General features: G+C 39.5%; 2 protein-coding genes across 6 annotated transcripts in view; one reads left to right on the top strand and one right to left on the bottom strand.

Moving 5' to 3' along the window:
- The window catches only part of unm_sa1614 (un-named sa1614), a 28,051-nt gene extending 24,573 nt beyond the window's left edge, over positions 1–3,478 (top strand). Inside the window, exons 28-29 of the mRNA XM_041033204.1 lie at positions 2,590–2,715; positions 2,917–3,478. Coding sequence (XP_040889138.1) covers positions 2,590–2,715; positions 2,917–2,991 — 201 coding nt within the window. The 3' untranslated portion in view covers positions 2,992–3,478. The remainder of the gene's footprint in view (positions 1–2,589; positions 2,716–2,916) is intronic.
- Positions 3,479–6,528: 3,050 nt separating this feature from the next.
- Positions 6,529–21,859, bottom strand: st3gal8 (ST3 beta-galactoside alpha-2,3-sialyltransferase 8). 5 transcript variants are annotated; one of them, XM_041033206.1, is made up of 9 exons: positions 21,810–21,859; positions 10,787–11,160; positions 10,458–10,566; positions 10,233–10,371; positions 8,934–9,127; positions 8,682–8,861; positions 8,505–8,550; positions 8,089–8,208; positions 6,529–7,755 (listed from the first exon to the last, which is right to left on the bottom strand). In XM_041033206.1, the coding sequence occupies exons 2-9, from the start codon at positions 10,935–10,937 to the stop codon at positions 7,588–7,590; spliced, it is 1,107 nt and encodes a 368-aa protein (XP_040889140.1). In that variant the 5' UTR covers positions 10,938–11,160; positions 21,810–21,859; the 3' UTR covers positions 6,529–7,587. The 5 variants fall into 5 exon arrangements, with proteins under 5 accessions (XP_040889140.1, XP_040889141.1, XP_040889139.1 ...); XM_041033207.1 differs by lacking the exon at positions 21,810–21,859 and adding an exon at positions 21,749–21,772; XM_041033205.1 differs by lacking the exon at positions 21,810–21,859 and adding an exon at positions 16,568–16,888.
- Positions 21,860–21,918: the final 59 nt, after the last annotated feature.

Raw genomic sequence — 21,918 nt, 5'->3', positions numbered from 1 at the left:
ACATTTTGAGGTCAAAAAAAATTTTGGCTTTTTTTGGCTGAAAAAAACGCCTTACTATACTATGACGTTTTTTATGACATTTTGAGGTCAAAAAAAATTTTGACTTTTTTTGGCCGATTTTGACGCCTTACTATACTATGACGTTTTTTATGACATTTTGAGGTCAATAAATTTTTTGACTTTTTTTGGCCGATTTTGACGCCTTACTATACTATGACGTTTTTTATGACATTTTGATGTCAAAAAAAATGTTGACTTTTTTTGGCTGAAAAAAACGCCTTACTATACTATGATGTTTTTTATGACATTTTGAGGTCAAAAAAATTTGGACTTTTTTTGGCCGAAAAAAACGCCTTACTATACTATGACGTTTTTTATGACATTTTGAGGTCCAAAAAAATTTGGACTTTTTTTGGCCGATTTTGACGCCTTACTATACTATGACGTTTTTTATGACATTTTGAGGTCAAAAAAAATTTTGACTTTTTTTGGCCGATTTTGACGCCTTACTATACTATGACGTTTTTTATGACATTTTGAGGTCAAAAAAATTTTGACTTTTTTTGGCCGATTTTAACGCCTTACTATACTATGACGTTTTTTATGACATTTTGAGGTCAAAAAAAATTTTGACTTTTTTTGGCCGAAAAAAACGCCTTACTATACTATGACGTTTTTTATGACATTTTGAGGTCAAAAATTTTTTTGACTTTTTTTGGCCTAAAAAAAATGCCTTACTATACTATGACGTTTTTTATGACATTTTGAGGTCAAAAAATTTTTGGACTTTTTTTGGCCGATTTTAACGCCTTACTATACTATGACGTTTTTTATGACATTTTGAGGTCAAAAAAATTTTTGACTTTTTTTGGCCGATTTTGACGCCTTACTATACTATGACGTTTTTTATGACATTTTGATGGCAAAAAAAATTTTGACTTTTTTTGGCTGAAAAAAACGCCTTACTATACTATGACGTTTTTTATGACATTTTTAGGTCAAAAAATTTTTTGACTTTTTTTGGCCTAAAAAAAACGCCTTACTATACTATGACGTTTTTTATGACATTTTGAGATCAAAAAAAATTTTGACTTTTTTTGGCCGAAAAAAACGCCTTACTATACTATGACGTTTTTTATGACATTTTGAGATCAAAAAATTTTTGGACTTTTTTTGGCCGAAAAAAACGTCTTACTATACTATGACGTTTTTTATGACATTTTGAGGTCAAAAAAAATTTTGACTTTTTTTGGCCGCTTTTGACGCCTTACTATACTATGACGTTTTTTATGACATTTTGAGGTCAAAAAAATTTTTGACTTTTTTTGGCCGAAAAAAACGCCTTACTATACTATGACGTTTTTTATGACATTTTGAGGTCAAAAAATTTTTTGACTTTTTTTGGCCGAAAAAAATGCCTTACTATACTATGACGTTTTTTATGACATTTTGATGTCAAAAAAAATTTTGACTTTTTTTGGCCGAAAAAAACGCCTTACTATACTATGATGTTTTTGATGACATTTTGAGGTCAAAAAATTTTTTGACTTTTTTTGGCCGAAAAAAAACGCCTTACTATACTATGACGTTTTTTATGACATTTTGAGGTCAAAAAAAATTTTGACTTTTTTTGGCCGATTTTGACGCCTTACTATACTATGACGTTTTTTATGACATTTTGAGGTCAAAAAATTTTTTTGCCTTTTTTTGGTTGAAAAAAACGCCTTACTATACTATGACGTTTTTTTATGACATTTTGAGGTCAAAAAAAATTTTGACTTTTTTTTGGCCGGAAAAAACGCCTTACTATACTATGACGTTTTTTTATGACATTTTGAGGTCAAAAATTTTTTTGACTTTTTTTGGCCGAAAAAAAAACGCCTTACTATACTATGACGTTTTTTATGACATTTTGAGGTCAAAAAAAATTTTGACTTTTTTTGGCCGAAAAAACGCCTTACTATACTATGACGTTTTTTATGAAATTTTGAGGTAAAAAAAAAAGTTGACTATTTTTGCCCGATTTTGACGCCTTACTATACTATGACGTTTTTTATGACATTTTGAGGTGAAAATTTTTTTTTACTTTTTTTGGCTGATTTTGACGCCTTACTATACTATAACCATTTTTATGACATTTTTAAGCCATACTAAAGTATGACTTTTTTTTTAGCAGATTTTGAAGCCTTACTATACTATGACCATTTTTATGATATTATTCAAATATTTGCTTGTAAATTTCCATCTCTACTTTGTTAAATATTCTGACACAAAGGATGTGATTAAATGCTTGCTGGTAACTTAATCCTTTTCTAAGTAAAAACAAAAACAAAATTTGCAAGAAATTTAAAAGCAACTTCACAGTTAAAGTGTAGATATTAGGTGTTCAGGTATGTTTTGTAGGTCATTACTCCGTTGACCAAAGATGTCGTTACTGTGTTTTGCCTTTGTTGGGTAGTATAATTTTGCAGCCACCTCCTGACGCCGGTTATAGTTTCTTCACAAATGTGACAATTTTCTAATTGTTAATTAGTAACAATGGGACTATTAGTAGGAATATTTTCAGAATGATTTGCTTCTGTCCATCAGCCTCGTGGTACGGCGAGTCGACGGGTTCAAGCGCTGTATGACTGCCAGGCCGACCACCACGACGAGCTCAGCTTCTCTGAGGGACAGGTGCTGGTGGTCCTGGGACAGGAGGACAGTGATTGGTGGGTACGTATCGTCATCCTGTGCTCTGATTATTGGTCTGGTCATCTTGTACTCTGGTTGGTCCCATTGGCGGGACGGAGAAACTTAGCTGTCCTCTGCGTTATCGAGTATATCCATCTGTTAACCTGACTCTTTAACCCTCAAATAACGTATGTTCAGGTTTCTCAAAACGTACAAACTGTAAATGTGTCTTTGTGTGTGCAGCATGGTTACATAGAGGACGAGCCAGACCAGAGAGGGTTGTTTCCATCTTCCTTCGTCCAGCTGCTCTCAGAGTGACATGAACCTGGACCGGCACAGGACCCAACCTGACCCTGAACCATCATCGATCCAAACCACAACAGACCCAGGAGAACCAAACTAGGACCAAACACTGGCCCTGAGGAGTTCCAGCATCCTGTGAGTTCACGTGACCACCGTCCAGCTGCTGTTATTGCAACTTTCCGTTACCATGGAAACTTTACAGATGACCTTTCAGTGAAGAATCGAGACCAGACTCTGTATGTGGCTCGGGTCATGTGGTCATGTTGCCGTGGAGACGGCCTGGCACAGGCTGATCAGCGATGATTCTAAGCTGATGTTCACAATACTTTTATTTATTTATTTAAAAATGAAAAGCAATATTTTACTAAGCACACAGATAACGGCAGGACATTGATACAACAATCCACTGGACTTTTGAAGTTATATCTGAACAATGTTTTATTTCTAATTTATTTATGTATATAAAGTTACTGATGCAGTGGCGATGCCACAGTACAAGCCACCTCTGCCCTGTTTCAGGCTTCTGCTCCTTGGAGGAGCAGGACCTGTGGGAGCGTGTCCTTTAATAGACCAGATCCGATAAATGACACTGAAGACCAAAGGATAAGAGCCAGACGTTTACTCTAAATTCAGGTAAAATCAGCCTTTGGAACAGGATTCTACCTTGTTGACCTTGATTATCTTGGATTTGGTCTGTAAACATGGACTTCAGAGGAGGTGAAGCCTTTAGTGAGACACATCTGATGCTTCCAGCTGCCTTCGATGTCCCAAGAAATCACAGCACCTCAGTGAGTAAGTACAGAAGCATATTACTGCCACTATTACAAAAAAGAAATGACTGGGTTTCTTGTTAAAGGATGAAAATTTCCCAAGGAAAAAATAAAGCAAAATGGCAGCTTGGTTTTGTCCATATCCATAAAATCCACTAATTTCTGTTGTTATTAGAGACATGTCTGAACTAAACACGACTGCTAGACTTGTTTGTGGAGTCGCCTTTTTTTGTCAAGCCATGACATTTAGCCCTCGGATGTCTAGGGCTTATGGGAACTGCTGTTTGTTAAAAGCAGCTAATACTACAATGATCTACACTAACTTTGCGTTAATAATGAAAAGTTTGTTGAAAAAAAAGAATTATTCAGTCTAATGAAAAAATTCACAAATGAAAAATATCTTGTTATAACAAGAAAACTGAGCTGTTTTTTTTGTCATGGTGGCAGAAACACATTATCCATACATTAAGTATTAACCTTTCTCACCTGGGTTTGATCGTTTCGAACTTTACCTCCAGAAACCTTAGGATTTTTCTGATAGGGAAAAAAAAAAAACTCAAAACCTCTTGAATTCTGTTTCATATTTTTTATGTCATTCAAAGTGACAGCGGTGGGTTTCTGTTTTTGTTGAAATATCACAGTGCTTCTGTCTGTCTGGCATCTATGAATGGATGAATGAACTGAATGATCAGTAGGTTGTTAAGTGAAGCTGACAATTCTTTCTCTTTTATCAAAAAGTCACAGTTTAAACATGAAAAGCTGAATTAAAGCTATGGTAACTTGAACATACATCACACATACATATTGTTTTGTCAGTGAACGTCATTCTGCTCTAAATCTACAAATCATATACAACTGATTATGATGGAATTACAAGCAGCTGATTGGTTGATTTGAGATAATCTGCACTTTTGTGCGTCCCTGATGGAAATAATGCCTACATTTCCAGACTGCAGGGAATCTAAAAAGCACAACTTTGGATTCACACTCACAACAAACAATTTTTTTAAGTGTGAGGAAGAAACTCTGTTTACAACAACTTAGCCTGTAAATGAAAAAAACCTTGCATCCAGATGTTAAATCCAACTCAGGACACTGGAAGGGCTACTGCTCTGTCACTTAGAGACTGAACTCGTGTTTATGGCACATTCAGGCGCTCCTCGTCAACTCGTAAAGTGGATAATTTCCCAGTTTTGTAGCAGGAAGTTTTCCTGGCGAAGCCACAACAAGCTGTTAAATCTCAGCTGTGAATGAAACCTTTTAAAACAAGCAGAACATGTTCCAGATTAAACCACAGCTTCTGATGACTCAGCAGTTGGGTTTAAGAGTGTTCCTGACAAAAAGGGTTAAACTCAAACTACACTCTTTATTGCAGCCGAGCTAACGACAGAGCAACAGTCCCCAGACGATGATTCAGCATTCATGATTATTTATAAGGCCTCAGTCAGCTTCAGACAAAGGGCTTGTTGGACTGTCTAATGGCGTCTGAAACCTCCTTTTCTGCAAACTGCATGCAAAACAACAATCAGTTTCACTTTACACAGTAGCTGGCCACGTGTGTGGAGGTGTGAAAGGAAGCAGAGTTTGAACTTCTCTCTCAAGTTCTGCTTTTTCACACTGCTCACAACTACTACTGCCACTTTTCATGTGAACAGCACTATAAAAGAAACTGTTATTCTTGGTGCAGAGACATCACACAAGAGGAACAGGAGTTGGAGACGGCTCCAGGAGGCACTGTGATGCAGGCACAAGGAAAATAAGATAACAGGCTTTTTCACCGTCTTCCAGTGTGGATATTAAAAACTGGTAGACATATTCTGAGGTCAGACCATGTGTTTTACCAACAAATTTGTCTGAAGCAGACTGAGATCTTTACTGAGCATCTGTCTCGTGGCGCTTTCACACTGGCAGTTTGTCTGAAATAGGGAGTAAACAGCCAAAAAATGAATTTGAACACAAGAACTCAGTGCAGATCAAACAAATTAAAACGTAAATAAAAAATAAACTGAAAACTATGATGAAATGTTGAAAACAATTTTCATCAATGCATTAACACTAAAAGGTAATGTGAATGGACTTTTCAGATCCATGTTCAGTTTAAAGGAAGTATACCGGTGCTTTAAGAGCAATGACCATACTTGGATTGGATTTAGAATCAAACAAACTCAGTGTGAAAACGTCCTGAAACTCTTCATAGTGCAAACAAAGCCACAAACTTGAACGACTTGTGATTGACAATATGCAACAGTTTTTGTACATTCACAGTACACGTGTGAAACAGCCCCCTGCATACTGTTATCTCCCTTTAACAGGAAGTCCAGCAGTTAGCTGACTGACTCCTCTGCTACCTGCTGGACTGATCAGCTTCTCTTCATTTATATGGTTGGTTATTTTTGGTTGGAAAAAATTTTTTTTTTGAAAGTACGTTGCACTGCATCCATGCATGGCACTCACTAGTAATGTTACTGATTGTTTGACTTTGTCCTTGTTAGGTTTTATTCAATAAATCTTTAGTTAAAAGTCGTGCACGGTCGTTCTCGTCTTTGTCGCTCCCATTGGCTGAACCGTGAGCAGTTATATCTGTCCATTGGTTGTGTTCATGAAGTTCAGCAGTCTGCAGCTTCTCTCACTATTATCTCTCTTCTCTCTATTATTTGGCTTTACAGTTTACCTTGAACTCTGTTAGCCACTGGAGGGAGCAAACTGCGATTAGAAAATTAGATTATCACTAAATGTTGGACTAGTCCTTTAAAAAGTATCAGTAACACTAATAAAACATTCCTGTTTTGAACAATCAGTGAAATCAGATGAAAACTTGCAGACTGTAGAAGCATCATAACCACAGGCTGAGTACCTCACACAGGCTCCTCCCACTCACTGCTTCCATATATGGTCAAGACAGGAAGTGACATTGGTTTAGGTAAAAAAAAAAAATTTAAAAAATGTTGATAGGACGTAAAACTTAAAAACTGTCGCCCTTTTTCCAGTCTGTCAGGATCTTCTAGATCAGGACGGTTTGCATTAAGATAAGAATAAATGGATGGATTATAAATGATATTTAAAAAACAAAAAAATAAAAAGTCTTGTAACATGGCTGGACAGATGAGTAACAACATGGCCTCATGCCATTTCTTCTTCAGGGCAAAGTGCTTTGATTAGAAAAGGAGGTTATCCCTGTATAATGTCTATAAAATCCAATAAAAAAGATATAAAAAGTCTGTGGTTGTTTCCCGCTCAGAGCAAAACTTGTGTGGTCGATCCACGCAGTCGTAGACGGCAGGACGGTCTGTCTCTGTGAACAGTGGAGAGCCCCCAAAAAAGTCTCTATTTGTTCAAGTTGGGCTGGAAGTCATTTTAACCAGCAGGAGTCTGCATGAGGGAGGAAATCCGAGCCCCCACCCCAGTCCCCCCCCCGACCAGCTGGAGTTTGCAGGCTTAGCCCGTCTCACCCCCAAAAAAGTCCATCCACAGTTAACCTATGTATCAAAAAATGTTTGGGCCCCAACAGCAGCCTCAATCCAACATACCTGGACGTCTGAATCAGGGCAGACACGAGGACGATGATTATAATATGCAAGAAGTACACAGGTCTGATTCCTGTTATGTCCAAATCTGGCAACCATATGGTCCAGAGCTGGCTCCAATTTGGTTTAACAGTCAGACGACAGCTGCGCGTGCCGACGCTCAGCAGCAATCAACCAGATTCAACTGGACACCAGAAAAGATGCAGGTGGTTCTTGGTCTCTAAAATAAAGTGGTGAATGATCTGTTGGTCAGTAAGCAGGTCCGTAAGGACATCTGTGGGTCTGCCTGCAGGTGGGTGGGTCCGTCAGTTGTTGTGTCACACGTGCAGACTGATCTTGCCTTCCTTGGCGAGGTGGAGAATGACCTTCGTCTCAAAGTCGGCGCTGTGGACGCCGGTCTTCCTGAAGGCTCCGGCGTAGCGATTCTCTTCCCAGTAGTGATGCCAGTTCCCCTGCTTGTCTGCACCGTAACCGAACACAGACACCTGAACACAGACAGGAAGTGATACCATATATATATATATACCAATATACTGAGGCACGATTTAACATTTAGCATTTGACAGTGATGTATGAAGATTTTTAATGTGCTACAACTTCAGATGATGAGGAACTCCGCCTTCACCTTTCTGTCAGTTTTGTTCTCATTATGTGTTGATGCATTTAAGAGCACAGACTGTGATGAAAACTTCCCATAGTTTTCTTTCTAATGGTGCATTCAGGGACACTTCAGGGACATAATCAAACACTGATAAAGAATGTGAATTTGGTCTTGCAAATGGCATATTGAATGTGGATGCTGGACTCCTCCCTCCTACCTTGTCACAGGTGTGTAGGGCAAAGATGATAGCCAGCATGCCGGTGGAGGGGTAGCGACCATGATTCTCGGTCCAGTGATCATGAACGTACTTGAAGAACTCCGGGTTCACCACCAGAACCTGCGCATTCATCATGGTGAAATGTTTAATACAAAGAAAATCATCATCTGAAAACTGCTGAACTAACAAACAGTGTGTTTCAAAACAAGAATAATCGTATGTGGAAAAAAATCTGTGTGAATTTATTATGAACTTGTGGAATCATCTAAAACGAGAACTGAAAAATCTAAAACTAGACTGAAAGAGAAGTGAAACATTTTCCGAAACAACAAAAAGAATGAAAAATCCAGAGGATGCCATAATTTGAGGTTGGCTGAGGTTACAGCAGAGAGAACATGATGGAGCATTTATTTTACCTTGTCTTTATCGGCCTCCACTCTCTCTTTAACCCTCATGTAGGTCCTGAACACAAACAAACAGAAAAAGACTTAACGGTCATAATACACTTCAAGCTTTGTATATTAGAACATACTATATTTTATGTTTCTCTGTATCTATTTAAATGTATGTAGATTTGAATCTAATTTCCGTACATCTTGACCTGGCCGGTGGACAGCGCACTGGTCAGCCACTCCAGATCTCTCAGTTTGAAAGGCAGCAGGACGAGGCTGACCCCTCGCGCAACGTCCACCGCGCTCTCTGGGTACAGGAAGTGATGTGTGGTCCGATTCCCGACGTCTTTCTCAAATCCTTTAGTCACTGCCTTGTTCATCCTGTGGAAGAGGAAGATGAGGTGAGGAAGAGTGATAAGCCATCAGTGTGTTTGTATGTATGTTCAAACATACCGGATCACGGAGTTGTGGGAGTCGATCAGCTTGCCGTTTCTGGACCCTCGCAGGTTGCCGGAGTTGCCGACCACTGCACAACTACGGCAACGAGAGGGGTGGGGACTTAAGTCCACAGTGGGTGGGGAAATGACCTGGAACATCTCTGACATCACTTTCTCTAGAGTCTGGTCGTTACCGGACCGCTGAAGACTCTGTGGAAGAGTGGACCATATCACATTTTGTTCTATGCTGGATGTTGCTTATACATGATTTTAAACTGAAACAATTGGTTGATTGGCAGAAAATTAATCTGCAACTACCTAAGATAGTTGATTAATTATTTTTTAAACCAGTAATACCAAAAATCTGCAACTTCCAGTCTGTAAAAGGTGAACAATTACTGACTTCTATGATAGTAAACTGAATTTTTTGGTGTGGGTCTAACAAATTGAGATATATGAAGATGCCACTTTTAGTTCTTTGAAACAGATTTTTTTTTTTTTTGTCGATATTCTGAGTGAATAATCGATCCATCTAGAAAGTGATTGTCAGATTAATTGATGATGAAGATGATTGACCGAAATAATAATAGATAAGGCCATACATTTTCACACTAAGTGTAGCTACAGCATTTGGCTGTGGTGGTGCATTTTTAGCTCTCTCTTTCACACACTCACTCTCACTCTCACGCACACACACACACACACACACACAAAATATACAGTATACTGCATACTGTAGATCAGACTGATGTTAGCAGCATTACCACCCCCCCCTTTTAATCTACTAATGGTTTCTGCTGCAGGACTTAATCTATAAATGCAGGAAAAAGACTCAGACGTTCGTCTCCTCACCCAGACTGCTGACAGCTTCCACGGCGACAAATTTAAGACATCTTACTTTTCAGTTTTCATGAAAACTCACTTCTTTCTTAAAAGCCCTGACAATTTACTGAAACTCACAGTATGGACATCATGCCTACTAAAACTACTTTTTGTGACTGTACCCACTACTTTGCTTTGATTCACGGTTGATGTAAATTATCAATATTAATATTGAGACTATCTGCATTTTTTTGCTGACTGTGGTATAAAATCATGTTAGTACAATAAATAGTAGGTTTCAGATGTATGGGTTAGGGTTTGAGTAAACAAACTAATTATTTCAATCAACAAAGTCTTGATAATAACTGTGAAAACAGTTTTTTTTTAACATTTAAAAAAAAGTTATCGAATTTCAGACTTTTGTACCTTCGAAAACAGGAACTGAAACACTAATGTTATTAGAAATGGCGCAGTTCCTATGTTCTATCCTTACCAGCCACCATCTGAGTGCTTCAGGGTCAAAATTGTTGTTGAAGCTTCGGAGGATGGGCTGCTGTTTGGGGTCATAGTTTCGGCTGAACCAGTCCGATGACCCGAGGTCCGAAACACAGGACTCAGGACAACCACAAGACCTGAAAGAGGACGACACAGCAGAGTCAGACAGACACAGAGAAGGGAATCACGGGATACACAGAGTCCATGGCCTACTGTGTGTTACCTCGGGTAAGGCTGGGAGTCATCTACAGCCTCCTCCTCGGCCTCAGGCTCGGTGGGGGTGGGAGGAGGGTGCGTCTGGGGCGGTTCAGGGGTCACGTCAGCAAGATGCACTGTGGGTTCATAAATTACAAACACAAACAAACAGAGTCAGAGCACAGTGCATCGTGGGAGATCTACTAAGACTGTTAACACCTTTATGGTACAATCGCAGGTGTATCAGTACGCAGCTCTGATCTTCTGTTTATTCCAACTGATGTTACTATAACAAAAAGTGATTATTTGTACAACACAGAAAAAAAAAGCCAAAATAAAACAAAAAACTGCCCTCACCTGCCTGCCTGCTGGGGGGCGTGGCCCAAATGGTGGGCAAGGATGATGACCCAGGCAAGACATATCTCCTCTGGATGCTGTGACTGGCGAGCATGAGGAAGAGGATGGCAGCGATCACCACAACAACGCACAACTTCTTCCTCAGCAACATGGCTGGACGGACGGTGGGTGGGCAGCGACAGGAGGAAGGATGTGTGGTTGAGAAGTCAATCAGCTGTTCAGCCTGCTATGTCAGCATAGTTAGACCGTGTCATCTGACGTCATCTGGACATTTTCCTCTGTGCAGTCGTTTGTCTCAGGTTTACCTCCATGGAGCCTGAGACTCGCGCACAACGCTGCTTTCCTATTGGTGGAGACGGGTTCTGTGGTCACACCTGAGTCAGACAGAAAGACACGGCAACATCAGCATCATCAACAACAAACAAATCATCTATAAACAATTTCTAACAAACTCATCATCCATCACAAAATATTGTTAACAAACTCATTATTCATAACAAACTTTTTTCTAACAACTAACAAACCATTTATATTGGATTAATTATCCATAGTAAACAGCGTGCAAAAAAACATAGACCACAGCTGCTCTTCACTCTGAGAAAACTTCAGTCAGCAGTGAAGTTCTTCACAGAGAACATGAAAACACTGCTATAACCAGGCAGACATGTTGTTTCCGACGACAGTGACGCCTGAAGTGTTCTTCTGTGAGGATGGCGTCATCTACAACAACACACACTGCCTTCTACCTTGAAAAAAAACAAAAAACAAAGAGGAAAGAGAAAGGTCCAGCTTTGGATTTCTGCTGATGACTGGAGTCACCCTCTTCCTCCCCCTCCCCTTCCTTCCCAAACTCCACCTCCCCTCTCTTCCTGCAGGAATGCCTCCATGCAGACAGATTTGGTCTCTGCATACCAATCAGATTTGGATCCAGTTCAGCTTCTCGTGTTTCAGCTCCCGCTCTCAACCATTCTACTTCTATGTCTCTCCCTCTCTCACCGTGAGAGAAGTCTGAATCAGCAGAGCTGTATGTGCGTTTCCTCAGTACTCTGTTGTGTAACTGATAGCCATAACACTTTATTTCCTAATGCTTGGAACTGGTTCAACACACACACACACACACACACACACACACACACACACACACACACACACACACACACACACACACACACACACACACACACACACACACACACACACACACACACAGTGTTAATAGTATTACTTTTTTCTTCTAATAGTGGCACTAAAGCTCCTTTAAAACATTCACCAAGTTACAGAAATGTAGTGGTGAAGAGTGATTGCTGCACTGTATTTACGTATGACACATTTCATTTTTGTCAAAAACATCCCCAAACTTTTTCATATGAATGGACAAGTTTGTATGATAATTTTACCAAAAGTTTTTTTCATTCCCCATTAATCATCTCACAGCCCTCAAAATTTATCTCACCATCTACCTTTTACTCCACATTCATCTGATAGTGAAAAATTAGTTGTAAAATTTTAGATATGATAACCTTATATAAAGCTTATGAAGTAGTTAAAACTAGATTAACAAACAATCGGTGACAGCTGATAGAGAAGCAGAGGGATGCTTTGAACATGAATTATGTCAAAGCATAATTCTTATAATTTTCATACATGCTAATTACAAATATAATAAACAGAATGAGCGTGGCAGGGTACTGACACGTTGTTTAGTATTATCACAACAAACAACAAAAAAAACTGTTGTGTGGATGTGTGTTGCTTACAAATTACCCTCTAAACAGCTAAACAGTAATTTCACAGGTGTCCAGCCACCAGCTTTATTCTGAATTGTGAAAACGTCCACATATAAACTGTGTTTGGATATTGCGGAAACGTGTTTTGTACCCCCAATGGCACGTGTAACATCCTCAGCTCTTTGAAAATGGGAAACCTGTTTATTTACCAAAACACAAATAACACCAGTACTTTTATCAGAGCTTCTTATTCTCAGATTTGTAAAAGACACAAGTTTTATTTGTCTGTTTGAAAATGCAGAAAACGCTGAATGAGCTGATTTGAAGGAGAGTCTCCTCTTCCTTTTTTCCCATTGACAACCACAGCATCACAACCAACAGCTGAATATTAATTTATGTCTCAATGAAGACAGAACAGGTTACTAACAGACACCTCTGTCTGTGGCAAAAAGACTAAAAACAAAGAGGCAAAAAGACATACTTACAGAAAGAGAGAGATGGAGACCAAAATGGTTTGTATTTCCTGTTTTAAAAAAGGGGCTTAATACCACTGCAACCACTAACTGTATCATAGCAATTATACCATACTTCTGCAACCACTGTTCCTAAACTACATTTTGGAAAACAGGACCAGAGGAGACGAGTCAGGACAGATACTAACATATCAACACACACACACACACACACACACACACACACACACACACACACACACACACACAATCTGAGGATAAATTCCTGAAGGAAAGTTCCCGGATTAGCATCTGCATTAGCATGTTAGCTAACATGAGTTTTGACAGTGTGCCATGTTGACTGTGCAAACTTGTCCTGGTACAAAGGGCTTAAACACAGAAGCAGCACAGAACAGCAGAAAACACTCAGCCCACACAGAAAACACTGATACACTGATCAATATCTGTTAAAAATTAATTTTAAGGAGGAAGTAAATAACTGTTCAAACATTACTGGTTAACATCCATACATTATTTCTCCTGAGCCTTTTTCAGGGTTCAGAATAAACGACAATGCTCCCTTTATCAAGACGTTTAAGTGATCAATTGTTGTCATTCAGACAAAGGTGACTTATGTTTAATACAGCTTTACTCAGACAGGAATCTATCTGTATTCTGCTGGATTCTACTGTGTTTATTCAAGCAGCTGGTCTGAATAAAAGCTGAAAATAAAGAGCAGCTGGCCTGATTAGCATTGTGGTTGTGCAGGGTTACTGCCCTGTACCGTGAGCAGAAAAATTATTTTTACACTGATCTGAGATGAGAAGATTCTGCCTAACAAAGTCAAACTTGCACATTTATTCATTTCCTGATTTTATTTTCCTTGAGCACAACAGATGGTACATACATGCGACTAATGGCACACATAGGGATGTGTGCCATTAGTTGACTAGTTGTTACCAGAAGTACTAGTAGGTTACAACACCGTTTAACTGTCGAGTCTAACATGTTACGCAGTCTCGCGCCACTAGCTCTCCCGGCAACATTGTTACCGGTCAGTGTTACAGGGATACTCGGCCTCAATGCACGGCAGAAACGATGAGAGGCTGCTGGACCTAATGCACTGGCAGGAAGTGAACCCCAGCAGCCAACACGACACAGAACCGTGCTTTCCATGGCTGATCTGACATCAAATCCATAATTACACGTAGGCGCAGATAAAACAACACACGAAAGCAGGTCATGAGCCGTGATAAATAGAAACGCCCTGCACATGTTCAGATCAGTCATGTTACACTCATTTTTGACAGATATAAAATGAGTCACACTGGCCAAGGGCAGAGGTGCATTAGAAATTACAGCATAAGAAACTTTGCTTTTTGAGACTGAAACTTGAAACTAGACTTGAAATTTTGTCGCTTCTGGGGGAGTGAAGGTCTTTTTTTGCAGGAGCCATTATTTATAATTTAGAGCCATCCACCAAACTATGTGGAAAAAAACCTTGATTTTTCAGAAACAAAGTTGAAATAATTCAAACTGACGGTCAGAGTGTAAACCTACAGTACCGGTATGTTTCCATTATCCAAGAGGCTCCTGAGTTTCTGTCAAGGAGTATGGAATAGATTGTTAAAGGGAAACTGTGAAATAGGAATTTACAGTGGAAAAGATGACTAAACATATGGTGACCAGTTCAGACTGACACAGTGGCGTGAGCTGGCTTTCAGTCTGAATGGGATCAGAGATAGACAGACACAGCTCTTCCTCACCAGACGAATGTAATCAAACGTTCAGCGGTGGAAACTGACCTATTTAGATTTTCTACAGGCTTCTTTGTGCTGGTTTCAGTCACAGTCAGACAGACTTGGAGTTGAAGGAGTTATTTTCAATGACAATGACACATGAAATTAAATTCCCTTTCATCCACCTTCTTACTACTTTTTACTTTTCCTGTCAGCAATCTTTGTCACACGCATGCTTAAAAAAAAAACCCTGGTTACCTGTATAAATTGAAAATAAATTGGTTTTCTTCAGGAGAAATCTAGCTAAGGTAATCATGTCTATTCCACTCCCCCTGAACACAGAAACCAGGTTTCCCATCTACGTGATGTTCAGGAAATCTGCATACTGCAGAGTGTAACCTAGTTACACGCAAAGTGCATATAAATGTAGTAACTATGACAGTCTGAATGGGATAAGACATACTGTAAATTTCAGTAATGAAATTTTGCCTTTATAAAAACATGGTTTACCTGTTTTACTTGTATTATTGATAGAAGCGAGTCTTTTCCTTTGGCATGTGAGTGTGTGTGTGTGTGTGTGTGCAGACAGAGTGTAGCTCTTTCTTCTTTCTTATCGCATGAGTGCGTCTGAATTTCACAAACAGTCACACGCTCACAAGTGAAAACAAAACTTACTAAGACTTCTAGGGGGGCCATTTCAAACAATCTCTTCTATCACCCACACGCTCTGCTGTCGCTTCATCCGTCTCTGAGATGCACATATGTAAAACCGCTGATAAGAAACCCAGTTGCTGTATTCATGGCAGAGAGATCTGCCTGAGAGAGAGGACAGTGGAGGGTTAATGACTATCAGCTGAGCCACAGTGTCCTTTATGTTATTTTAGGGTTGGGGGGGAGGGCTTGACAGGTTTACAGGTTTAGGGGTCGCATGGTTCCCTGTGCCGAGAACACCATGTGACAGCACTCCTTCCTGTCTATCTCTGAGACCTCTGACCTCAGTGTTGACACCAGAATGGAAACCAGCTGCTCTGCACAACAGCGGCGAGCTGGAAAATAACGACACCACAGAAGAAGATTGTTGTTGGTTCTCACACAGGCTGCCAGAGAACACAAGGATTAAAAGTTATGTTTCTTCTTGTTCTGTTTACACAGATTGACCACCCACAGAGAAGACTCTGCCACCTGTTTCACTGTTGTTGTTGTTTTTAAGCATTTTCGTTTGTCATCACTTGTCCTCTTAATTTCTGTTCTGTAACATCGAGGGACTAAACGTCAGTACTTTTCTGGTACCAACCAACGAGTACCCGTCGAGTGTTTTGTTGACTTATTTCATCAAATAGTTCCTGATTGAAATTATCAGTTTTATTTAGTCAACCTTGAACTTGCGTTCAGGCAACATTTAAAGTATCTAACATTGATTTGATACTGAAATTCAGAAATTCTATCGTTTCTATTGTTTCTATCGTTTCTAGAAACCGGAAACATGTCAAGTCTCCAGCCCTACTGAAGCAGCGTTAAAGCTCGGAGCGAGTGTTTTGGCCTCACTGTTTTACTCCTAATTCAGTGTGTTAGAGGAATAACACAAACACATAAACACATCATTGTCCTGATACTGTCACACTGCATATGTAAATTAACACTAAAACCTGTGCATGTTCTTCACACTGAGCTGTGTCAAAGAAAAGTTTCCAGGTTCTGAAGAGGCAAACTATCACAGAGACTTCAGATAAAACAACAACTCGACGTCTTTTAGTCACACAGCATTTGCTTCCAAACGTCTAAACTTACACATAAAAACTACAGCATGCCATCATAATTTCTGCTTCGCAGCCCAAAGTGTCGTTAAGGAAAAAAACATCTCACCCTTGCCAAAGAGACATCCCTCTGTTCCTGAAAGTCAGTGTAGGATCCATAATTAACATAAATATCCTCATGAACTCCCATGGGATCCTGAGACACTTGATAAATAACAAGCCCCGATGCTGGGACAACGACGGATGTCAACACGTAGTCACGTCTTTCTTTGTGTTTCATTGAGGACTTTATGGTGCTGCTGTTGCTCACACACTAACCACAGGATTTAAATAAATAAGTAAGTTGAGCTGAAAACTTCCAAGTGCAGCTGATAAAGGTTTAAGATGATCAGATGAAAATCATACATGCACAGACCCAAAGTGAGGTGGTTTTAAATAGTGACTTCAGCAACAGGAAATAAAAACACCCTACTCAGACTCACTCTGACTTCCTGTCACAGTGCTGACTCAAAGACAGACCCTTATGCTGGGTTCATTCCAAACTATATCAACCCGAACGTGAAAATAGGCGTCCGATGCGACAACTGATCATTTTATCCTGCGTACTGTATCACACCGGACCATTGTTTTCACCTTCTCTCAACATTTACCACAACGCGCTGCGTGACGTTGACCATGACGAGCACAAAGCAGTCATCCGGGCAAACATGTAAACCTGGCGTTGCGAAAGAGGAATGATGTTGTTGGCGCTGCTCGGTGGAACTGTTTAACAGAGGAAAGGTCTTTCAAACACTGCCAGTATCACAACACTCCAGACGCCATTGTTACGACATTATGCAGGTCAAAACAGGAAGCTCTGATCTGTCAGGGGGCAGGTGACAGTTTGACAAATGAATCCATAAACAAGAACCTTGGGGTAAAAGCTAAAACCTCAAAGGAATCAACCGTGGTTAACATCTCTGTTCATGAGTCTACCATATGTGAATCATGGTCCATGGATGGCAGGACATGCAGAGGAAGCAGCTGCTCTCCAAAAAAACCCCCAAAAAAACACATCACTGCGCACCTGAAGCTCGCTATAAAGCACCTGTCACTTCACAACACTACTAAGAACTAAGGGGGGGCGGGGCTTGGACTGCTCGCCAGCATCGAGGGGAAAATTAATTCTCAGGTTTACCAAAACGTGGTCCAGGATTTCTCGTGAAAGTTGTACAGGTCTGATCTGCAGCTACAGGAAGAGCTTGTTTGAAGTTATTACTGCCAAAGGAGGTTTGACCAGTAATTAAATCCAAGGGTTTACTTACACTTCCCACCAGCACTATGAATGTTTAATTGCTTTATTATAAATATCTGTGTGTTATTAGCTAAAAGCACATTGTGTTTTTCTGTACTTGTCACTTGGATGAAGATCAGATCACATTTTATGACCAATTAATTCAGAAAACCAGCTCATCCCAAAGGGTTCATATACTTTCTCTTGCCACTGTACAGAGTGTCCTCATGGTCCAGCGGTCTGCTCTGTAAAGATGAAACTAATTTCTCGTCCCTGCAGCTTTTTGACATTTCTCCCTTTAATTTCTTTAAAGGGTTTTAGTTGGACTCTTTCATTCCTATGAATCGAAGCTCTAAGAATAAAAGGTGTCACATGTTGGACACGTTTTAAAAGACCTCTGAGAAATCTGTGATTCTAGGCTGTAGAAATAAAACTGCCTCGAGACAGACAGTCAGTCGGGCCTGTAACAATCTCTTTCTGTAGTTCAGATTTAGAATCAGGCCTCTATAATTACATCTGTCCAAATACAGAGGACGTTTGACTCACAGACCACACAGTCAGTCTGTCTGTCCGTCTCTCTCTGTCTCTCTGTCTATAATTACATGTTTCAGTATATTGGTTCAGCTGTTAAACCCAACCTATGTTTCATTAACACACAGTCACACACCACATCAAACACAACTGGACTGTTACAAACACTAACACACAGAGAAATAATATACAAATATTAGAGACACAGCAGGAGATAAAAAATCTAAAATTCTCTCACCACATTTCTACGTTACTACTACTATCACAAAGAAAGAGAGACCCATGTTTGAATTTTATCTCCACAAAAAGGTTGATAAAGTAGCAAAAAATGCAAAAAAGTACATAAAGCACCAGAAATATTACAGGAAAACTAGGTCAGCCAACTATGATTGAGGATTCATGCTACAATCAAACACAGCAGATTCAAAATAGACCAACTGAGTGCATCAGACAATGTTGATTTATCAGTAGGAGTAGTCAGTGGGAATCATCACAAGGAAGAAAGCTTGCACTCAAATAGATAACTATACCAGCTAACAGATACAGTATACCAGTATTATGAGATAGCAATAGAATAAAGTACAGTAAAGTCTACACACACACACACACGACTGTGAACAAACGACACACTACAGATGTATTGTAGGAGAACTACACATGGTTCTATGCAAACGCTGTGAGAATATCATAGAATAACTACAGGAGAAAACAATAGAATTAAGTACATAAACACATTATTTAAATATTATAGGAATCCTGAAGAAACAACTGACTAGTGAACGGTTAATTCAGCACAGAGCAACTGAGTCTCTGCAAGTTCTACAGTGAAGGGAAACTTCAGGAGACGTTATAATTAAAAAGGCCCACAGAAAGATAACTACAGGCTACTAGTAAACAAATATTATATGGCAGAGTCTCGTAAATAAAGTCAGCAAAGACCAACTGAGCGCAACAGATTCACCAACTGGAATATTACCGAAATACTAAAGTAATATTACTATAAGTATTTATACTTGCCTCTCTGCTCTGCTCCTTGCTGTAAAGATGAACTGTGCCCTCGTGGGGATCAGTACGTTTGATCTTATCTGTGAATCAACACATTTTATTTTGAGTGTTTTTGTTGGAAATGTGTAATAATAAAGTTCAATAAAATCAAAACGGAGCAAAAACTGCAAATATGCAGTGAAGTACCACAAGATAATCACACATGCTTTCAAATTTCATGAGAGACGGTGACGCAGTAGAACACAGTAACGTGAGAAAGTACTAACTAGGCCAGTTATGTTCCACAGACACACGATTTAAGTATTACAGAAATATTACAGTATATACTGACTAACTAATATTATAGGAGAAATATTATAGAAATACAGCAAGTATTTACAACAACTGCTCTGTTTCCTGTGAAGTGTTACCATACCTTATCTGTGGATAATTTTTTTTAAATCTCAAGTGTTTGTTTTTTTTTTTTTAGGGAAAGTGATGGAGATAAAACTACAGATACTGTAGATGTTATAATGAAGGAAGCCTACAAAAAGATAAATACAGGATAACAGCAGATGAATATTATAGGGATACTACGAGAGATAATGGAGTCTAAGTGGAGTCTAAACAGACCAAACTGTGAACAACGGACAAATGTCATGGGAGTGGTTCTATAGAAACACTATAAGAAACACTATAAGAATATTAATTATTAAAGTACACTAAGGTCACACAGAACAAACAGTGCATCTTAAACACATTAGAATGTTGTAAAAATACGATAAAAGACAGCAATACAGTTAAATCAAAAAGGGTCGTTCCACCAACACATTATTTAAATGGACCTTTATACAGGAAACAAATGACTAGTGGACAATAAAGCCAGCACAGAGCAGCTGAGTACAACAAACTAGGTTACAACAGGAAGCTGTCGGAGAAATTATAATGAAGGGGGCCTGAAATAACATAACTGCTCTGAGACCACATATGTTTCAGGGACTCACTGCCGACATATTAAAGGAATATTATATAATCAACTGACCGATCAACTACGGTGATAGTATGAGATGACTGTGCAGTTTATCGCGATAAAGTAAAAACAGACCAAGTGAGAACTGTAGATACACCCAGGATTAAAATATTAGGGACATACTGTGAGTCTATCTATGATAAAGTAAATATAGTATGGTCTGGGAGATGATGACAGTGATGACAATTTGTTATAATCCTTTAAAGTACTTTTTTTAAGAAAATACTTCTCTGGTTTTCGTGTTTGGGTTTTGGGCTGGTTTACCAGACAGGACATTTGAACACGCCACGTTGGGGTTTGTAGGAAACTGGGATGGGATGACTCTCTGACATATTACCGACCAAATTATCAAGTACATGAGAAAAAAACCTGACTAATAAAAGCCATCGTTAGTTGCAAACCTACAGTGGAAACCCAAAAGACACATATACACTCACTTTATTAAGTACACCAAACTAAACCTAAGGTAATCTAATCCATGTAATGTTCAGTTTTTTTTAAACTGTTAATTCAACCCGATGGTCATTTTGGAGGCACAAGTTTGTGCCAGATGCTTCTTATATTTCATCCATCCCGTCTGTACCAATGGGTAGAAAACAGCTTCAACAAAAACTAAAATAGCTCTGTAACATTCATAAGAAAGTTTCAAAAGAAAGTACAAAACATTTGCTGGTTCCAGCCTCTTAAATGTGAAGATTCTGTGCTTCCCTTTGTCATAGATGATAGTAAACTGAATATCTTTGAGTTATGGACTAGGATTTATTGCAGGACTGTTGTTTTTAAGGCTACATTAGGTGTACCAAATAAACTGGTGCAAAAAGGAGACGACAGTAAAACTTTAAAACCAAAGCATGCCAACTTTGTTCTACAAACACACTATTTAAACATTACCAGAAACGACCAACTAAAATTATATGTGTCAAGTATAATTAAAGTCAAACCAGATCACGGCTGCGTAGCCTGAGTTTATAACGGTAAACTGTAGCTGACGCTATAATGAAGCAGACCTGCGATAAGATCCAGGGACCAGCTAACGGTCACAGACCCAGAAGAAAGGGCAGATGTACTAAGTCATAGGAATCTTTTACAGAGAGCTGAGACACAGTCTGGTAACATTTTATCACCCCGCACCACACACACACACACAAACAGACACACACACACCCCACCCACCCACCCTCTCTGCGTCTCCTTCGTAGCGGTCTCACACTCCTTCACTTATCCACACTCACAAACACAGCCACAACACACAAACCAAAACACAAAACAGACTCTCCGTGGGTGAAAACAGCCCGCGGCAAAATCAGCAGAAAACTGCATGAAGTTTGGTGGGAACTTTTGGAAGTTTCTAGCTGAAGTTTCCGACGCGCCGCAACACACACACACACACACACACACACACATACACACACACACACACACACACTCACACACTCAGCTGTGCTCGAGTCACACACAAGACACACACTGACCCGGTAAACAGCCGGTAAAACACCACAAAGCTCCGCTGAAAACAAGCTGAGAGGGACTCACATGAGACAGCAGCTGCGACCGGATGGCTTTTCTTCTTCTCTTTGTGAGGGCATGGTGATGCAGAGCAAGAACAGGAGGCCCCGCCCGGAGGGAGGGCCTGAAGGGTGGG

The sequence above is a fragment of the Toxotes jaculatrix genome, chromosome 3 (genome assembly GCF_017976425.1).
Source record: "Toxotes jaculatrix isolate fToxJac2 chromosome 3, fToxJac2.pri, whole genome shotgun sequence".
NCBI classification, from domain to species: domain Eukaryota; kingdom Metazoa; phylum Chordata; class Actinopteri; family Toxotidae; genus Toxotes; species Toxotes jaculatrix.
This window is presented reverse-complemented; position numbering and strand designations above follow the sequence as displayed.